General features: G+C 42.6%; 5 protein-coding genes across 5 annotated transcripts; 3 read left to right on the top strand and 2 right to left on the bottom strand.

Moving 5' to 3' along the window:
* On the bottom strand, positions 1-378 carry LOC126837760 (histone H2B). The gene has a single exon (XM_050571708.1). The coding sequence runs from the start codon at positions 376-378 to the stop codon at positions 1-3; it is 378 nt and encodes a 125-aa protein (XP_050427665.1).
* A 401-nt stretch (positions 379-779) lies between these two features.
* On the top strand, positions 780-1,245 carry LOC126837729 (histone H2A). Its single transcript, XM_050571676.1, has one exon. It carries the CDS (start codon positions 822-824, stop codon positions 1,197-1,199), a length of 378 nt encoding a protein of 125 aa, XP_050427633.1. The 5' UTR covers positions 780-821; the 3' UTR covers positions 1,200-1,245.
* Positions 1,246-2,102: 857 nt separating this feature from the next.
* Positions 2,103-2,517, bottom strand: LOC126837747 (histone H4). Its single transcript, XM_050571694.1, has one exon. It carries the CDS (start codon positions 2,476-2,478, stop codon positions 2,167-2,169), a length of 312 nt encoding a protein of 103 aa, XP_050427651.1. The 5' UTR covers positions 2,479-2,517; the 3' UTR covers positions 2,103-2,166.
* Positions 2,518-2,723: 206 nt separating this feature from the next.
* LOC126837707 (histone H3) lies at positions 2,724-3,278 on the top strand. The gene has a single exon (XM_050571654.1). The coding sequence runs from the start codon at positions 2,755-2,757 to the stop codon at positions 3,163-3,165; it is 411 nt and encodes a 136-aa protein (XP_050427611.1). The 5' UTR covers positions 2,724-2,754; the 3' UTR covers positions 3,166-3,278.
* Positions 3,279-5,415: 2,137 nt separating this feature from the next.
* On the top strand, positions 5,416-6,084 carry LOC126837759 (histone H1-like). Its single transcript, XM_050571706.1, has one exon. It carries the CDS (start codon positions 5,455-5,457, stop codon positions 6,082-6,084), a length of 630 nt encoding a protein of 209 aa, XP_050427663.1. The 5' UTR covers positions 5,416-5,454.
* Positions 6,085-6,964: the final 880 nt, after the last annotated feature.

The raw sequence follows: 6,964 nt of genomic DNA, 5'->3' as shown, positions 1-6,964 counted from the left end.
TTATTTGGAACTGGTGTACTTGGTCACGGCCTTGGTGCCTTCACTGACGGCGTGCTTGGCCAATTCACCGGGCAACAGGAGACGGACGGCGGTCTGGATCTCCCGGCTGGTGATGGTCGAACGCTTGTTGTAGTGGGCCAGACGGCTGGATTCGGCGGCGATGCGTTCGAAAATGTCGTTGACGAAGCTGTTCATGATGCTCATAGCCTTGGAAGAAACGCCGGTGTCGGGGTGCACTTGTTTCAACACCTTGTAGATGTAAATACCGTACGATTCTTTCCTCTTCGGCTTGCGCTTCTTGTCGGACTTGGTGATGTTTTTCTGCGCCTTGCCGGACTTCTTCATGGCCTTGCCTGCGGATTTACCTCCTGGTGCCATAGTGACTGCGGTTGTACACGGTTTGCGGGTCGTCGAAATAGTTGGCCGGTAGCTGGTGGACGAATGATGGTTCGAAAATCGTTTACGCTCATATTTATTACGCGTCGCGACTTGGTTTATCGAGTACGATTTGTAAGAGTCGACGAAAAAACGACGAGTAAGATTAACACTTTGTGTTTAAAAGCGAACCCTACAATGTGCCGTGTTTTCATCGTCAACGTCTAAGCATCAAAGAAAAACACGACGAGTATAAACAACACATAGCTTGGGACGTTGAACCTACAAAGTGTGGTTTTTCATCGTCGTTATTTTCAAACGTAGGCCAACATACAGACGCGTTTACGTCGTAAAAGTGTATAAATACCGATTTTGGCCTGTTCCGATCATCAGTATCGTCTGGATTTTCTCTCGTCTCACTACACGACAATCTACAATCGAGCATCATGAGCGGACGCGGCAAAGGAGGAAAAGCAAAGAGCGGCAAATCGAAGACCCGGTCGTCCCGTGCCGGACTCCAGTTCCCGGTCGGTCGTATCCATCGTCTGTTGAGGAAGGGCAACTACGCCGAGCGCGTCGGTGCCGGCGCTCCCGTGTACCTGGCCGCCGTCATGGAGTACTTGGCCGCTGAAGTGTTGGAGTTGGCCGGTAACGCCGCCCGTGACAACAAGAAGACCCGTATCATCCCCAGACATTTGCAGTTGGCCATCAGGAACGACGAGGAGTTGAACAAACTGTTGTCCGGCGTCACCATCGCCCAAGGTGGTGTGCTGCCCAACATCCAGGCCGTCCTTTTGCCCAAGAAGACCGAAAAGAAAGCTTAAGAACGTCGTCGCCGTATTTATACATATTAAAACGGCCCTTTTCAGGGCCACCAAATATTAACTATTTTTACAACACTCTTGTTGTTTTCGACATAAATGATGTGTGGCGTTGTATTATTTTGTCAAGCCTTAGAAAATATAGGTAATTAAACAATTGTAACTTAGAATTTCAGCAAATCTACTTTAGTTTTTTCTTTAGGTCAATAACAATTTATAAAATATGACTATAACTCGAACTGGAAATAACATTTAAGTGTAATATAGATAAATAATTTTTTTTTTTTTCCAACATTCCAGTTTGCTATTTAGCTACAACATCAGCCGGCACTACAATGATAACATCATTGGTTAATATCGAAATATTGTCTCTTCAATAATATTGTCATCGATATTAATAGATATTATAGATTTAGATCAATTACTTACAATATTATATTATTGTGATAATAAATTAGTACTTATCATATATGTCTATTTTACCAATGGGCTATAGTTATAAAAATCGTATATTACCCACGTGCGATTCTACTAATTGTATAATATACAAATATACAATTAGTATGTTATATTTTTTATATTAAATTATACATTTAGTTTGTTTTATTTTTTATGTCAACTAGCATGTATGTTACAGAGAACATAATAGTCTGTATGTACTATAAAAAATATTAATTTGAACAATTACAAATGTATACCGTTAAAACTACTCGTGTGTATTTGTATTATTATAATGGCAATACGCTATAACGTTTTGTTAGTTTATACGGTATACTTCATAATATCAACTATTTTGCGCATCCATACACGTGACACATAATATTATAATAACGTACTCATGTAGCCGACTGCGAAATGCATTAAATGACATAAACGTTAATGAATAATTGTAATAATATAAAATGGTGGCCCTGAAAAGGGCCGTTTTAAAGAACAGTAGGTAGGGTGCAAAGCGAACGGTCGTCGGGAATTAACCTCCGAATCCGTACAGAGTGCGGCCTTGGCGTTTCAGAGCGTAGACCACGTCCATGGCGGTGACGGTCTTCCTCTTGGCGTGCTCGGTGTAGGTGACGGCGTCGCGGATTACGTTTTCCAGGAACACCTTCAACACTCCGCGGGTCTCTTCGTAGATCAGGCCGGAGATACGTTTGACACCACCGCGGCGGGCTAACCGACGAATGGCCGGCTTGGTGATTCCTTGGATGTTGTCCCGGAGCACTTTACGATGACGTTTGGCGCCTCCTTTTCCCAAACCTTTTCCTCCTTTGCCGCGTCCGGTCATTGTTGCTGATTGTCGTTCGGAGAGCTGCGGTAGACTGAAGAAACAAATCGAATGATGCCCGGACAACGTTTTCGCGCCGTATTTATATGATCGGGCCGTCGCGCGGACCAATCACGGCGCGGTATCGCGAGATCTCCCTCTATTCCGGCAGGCCGTTCCGTCGACCAATGAGAACTCGCGCCTACGATCCGAATTTGTATATATACGAGCTCATTCGGTGTGCGGAGACATATTCGACCGTTTCGAGTTTTCACAGACAGTCTACGAACTACCGACATGGCCCGTACCAAGCAAACCGCCCGCAAATCTACCGGAGGCAAGGCTCCCAGGAAGCAGTTGGCCACCAAAGCCGCCCGCAAGAGCGCACCGGCGACCGGAGGAGTGAAGAAACCCCATCGTTACCGTCCCGGTACCGTGGCTCTCCGTGAAATCCGTCGTTACCAGAAGAGCACCGAGCTGTTGATCCGCAAATTGCCGTTCCAACGTTTGGTCCGCGAGATCGCCCAAGACTTCAAGACCGACTTGCGTTTCCAGAGCTCGGCCGTCATGGCTCTGCAAGAAGCCAGCGAAGCATACTTGGTCGGTCTGTTCGAAGACACCAACTTGTGCGCTATCCACGCCAAGCGTGTTACCATCATGCCCAAGGACATCCAGTTGGCTCGCCGTATTCGCGGAGAACGTGCTTAATCGTCTCAATACTCTACAAATCCTCTTTAAAACGGCCCTTTTCAGGGCCACTACATGCGTTAAAATTATTTCTCTATCGACCTTACAGCGGGCGCCGCGCTGTTGATAAAATTAATACAACAGTTTTGTACTCAATAGTTTTATTATTATCGACGGTCGTGGGTATCCCCCGAGAATGTTGTTACTTACATTTTTAGATTAATGTTGAAAATTCCCAACGACCGTTTTTATTGAAGTATTATTTATATTTAAAAAAAAAAGCGGGTAAAAGAATAGGCGGTAGACACGGCGGTGGCGGTAGACGATGAACGGGTCGGTATAGCGTTAGGCATAGTGTGAAATGTATTTTTGGCGCGCGCGGGAAGTAGTCGGCGGCCGCGTTATAGTCGATATGAGTTTGTTAGGTTGTAGAACGCGGTGTGTAAAGGAATTATTATTTTCTATCCGGTTTGTCCGACGGGAGGGATGGACGCGTTATTAAAAAAGAAAAAAGAAAAAACCCCGTAGATTGTGGCGCGTCGTTTAAAACTATGTTATCTGAAAGTAGGTAGATATGGGCTCCACACGTTTCCGCGGCACTGAATTTAAAATACACGGACAGTGACGATACCAATAGGTTCTATACGTTTGTGAAAACTGAAAACTAAATAATATAATAAATTACTTTATATAATTAATATGTAATAATTAAATATAATAAATAATAATATATCACTTGCTAATGTGAAATGGCCAATGTTCGGCTGGTGTTTGTATTTTGTCGTATCGAATAGCCTATGTACAATTAACTATAAAAGTCAACTTTTTTTGAAATTTTGGGAAAATATGAAAAAACCCGTTTAATAAAATGTCCAAAACAAACGGTCTTTACCTACAAATTGCAATTTTTTTTTTGTTAAATCAGTTTTCCAACCACGTTTAAAATGAAAAATTAATAAGGCACTCGAACGTGAGTAAACGAAAAGTTTTGGATTCGAGTAGATTATTTCTGGAGTAAAAAAAAAACACGATTTTGTTCATAAAATAAATTTTGTACTTCTAATTTTACAATAATAAACTAGCATTTTCGTTTAATAAAATGAGAAATAATCGTTTCCGACTTTAATATTAAAATACAATATGTAATACCTATGTGAAACCCGTTATGTTGATAATACGTTTTTATTTGACAAACGGTCCAATATTACATGCCTCGTGGCAATTACTGCAGACAATAACTTTTGGGAATGGGCCTACACATAAAGTATATGTTTATCAGGTAAAAAATGGGTTATGGAAATTTATTTCAAGACAAAATAAACCAAAACGTTATCATAAAACTTAAAAATAAAAACACCGATATTAATTTTTTGAAACGTAATCGGTTTTGTAAACGGGCTACTCGTTGTGCATACATTGTGCTGCCTCGTCACTTTAGACGAAACCGTCATAATATGGACCCCCGACGATCACGGGCGAGTCTAGATATTTAACAATACTACTATTGAGCAAACGTAGTAAATCAGTCTTGGACTTTCGAAAATATATAAAATAAATTTAAACAAATGTAAAGACGTCATAATCGCGACGGTTTACTCGTTCGAATCGGTTAACGATTTAATTAAAATAGAGTCGAGCGTTCGGCAGTCTTATTTTTAACAGAAATCGGGGCGGCTTTAATAGCCGAATAGGTAATATATTTTTACAATGACAATTAAAATTGTTTTTACTATTTTCGGTGTAATCTTAAGTCGATTCGGTCGGTGTTGCCGCCGTCAAAATATCGCATAGAGTTTTGATGATAACTACGCGACACGTAAAACTACTAACGACCCGAATTCGACACCGCCCCCTTCGGTCTCTTCATACCGCACACTCTTAGAGCCCACGCGATAATTTTTCAATACACGTGCAGATTGCGAATCGAAAAGATTTTTTAGTTTAACTCGAAATTAACGAGTCCTAATCGACCTCGAAAGAGGTGTATCGTTGAATAGTCGGACTGGTCGGAACAACCTCCTGCGGCACGTCGGCCGTCGATTTTAAGTGAAAACTCGACCGACCGACGGATTTGCTATAACGTTGGCTTTAAGGAGAACGAGATTTGTCGCCGTTGACGTGATTTTCGAGCGGGAAAAAACGAGACAAAACGGAACGGGATCACGTCAAAACGGAAAATTCGATTCCGTAAACGTTTACTAGTCGGTATGGCGGCGAGTATATAGACGGCGTGATGGCCAAACGCGAGTTATACACACCGTTCCTGTTCATTTTACCAGAGTACCAGAGACTATTTCAAACCGCTTCACCATGACCGACACCGCAGTCGCCGCACCAGCACCAGCCGCCTCGTCGCCGGCCCAGGCCAAGTCGCCGAAAAAGAAGTCCGCCGCTCCCAAGGCGAAGAAAGCCGCACCGGCTCATCCTACCACGGCCGTGATGGTGATCGCAGCCGTCAAGGAACTGAAGGAGAAAAAAGGATCGTCGTTGCCGGCCATCAAGAAATACTTGGCCGCCAACTACAAAGTGGACGCTGCCAAGCTGGCGCCTTTCATCCGCAAATTCCTAAAGTCGGCCGTCGCCAGCGGCAAGCTGGTCCAGACCAAGGGCAACGGAGCGTCGGGCCATTTCAAATTGGCCGCCGAAGTCAAAAAAGAGAAGAAGGTAGCGCCGAAAAAGAAGCCGGTCGCCAAGAAAGCGGCGGTGTCCAAGGCGCCCGGAGCGGCCAAGAAGAGGAAGAGCACCGGTGCCAAGAAACCGAAATCCGGCGAGCCCGCCGCCAAGAAGGTGAAAAAGGTAGCCGCAGCGCCTAAACCCAAAGCCGCGAAACCGAAAAAGTCTCCGGCCAAGGCTAAGAAAGCGCCGGCCACCAAAGCCAAGGCACCCAAGGCGAAGAAGGTGGCAGTCAAGAAGACGGCAGCGCCCAAAAAGAAGGCGTAGTTTGTTAAAAACACTCTCATAAATAACCCTTAAAACGGTCCTTTTCAGGACCACCAAATGATTTATAATATATACAATAATTGCACACGCGTAGGTCGCGCGGTAGTCTCGTACCGATTATAGATTATAGTAGTTATCCCCGTGTAATACAAGCCACGCAGTAAGTAATAGTGATTGTGGAATGGAACGAAAAAGTTAAAACGACTACAACACGGGTAAATACGTTTATTGTTGTATGTATATTTAGGGAAATGATTGGCTATTGCAGATAATAACATTTAATTGATTTGACAATACTTAGGACTGTCTGGCCAGCCCTAAACCCTAGTTAACTTATAATTACAAGTATGGCTGTATGCCCACAACAAAACTTTAAATATATCAAAATAACAATAATTATGAAATATTACAAATTCACCTGACTGATTAAAAACGGAAAATATCAACAGACGCGGCCGCTGCGCTGTGCGTTAAACGGCACACGCGAGGTATAGATAACAGGACAAAAACAAAAAAAAAAAAACAAACGAGCGGAATGAACGACCCACGTCGTTGTATTCATTTGTATTTCATTGTAAATTTGTATTCAAATTCAAATACTTGTGTACTATAGTCGTATATGATAAACTGTACACGAAAAACCGTCTCGATATCGATCAATTCTAAAAGCAATATCTGTTGACGTACACACCATCCATGCATACATACATACATGCAAACATACTCACATACAAACGTACTTCATAATCGCTTTTTTTATATTGTACCTATCTGTAAATTGTTCAATAAAACCCCAAATATGCACTCGAAATTTATTTTCTACTTATTTTTAAATATAACTTGTATTTTTTAAATATTATGTTCATACTAGTTGTAACCG

Source organism: Adelges cooleyi, unplaced genomic scaffold, assembly GCF_023614345.1.
Source record: "Adelges cooleyi isolate 19-005CV unplaced genomic scaffold, UGA_ACOO_1.1 ACOO_flye_CR_arks_rails_tigmint_CR_PRNA_29, whole genome shotgun sequence".
Taxonomy (NCBI): domain Eukaryota; kingdom Metazoa; phylum Arthropoda; class Insecta; order Hemiptera; family Adelgidae; genus Adelges; species Adelges cooleyi.
This window is presented reverse-complemented; position numbering and strand designations above follow the sequence as displayed.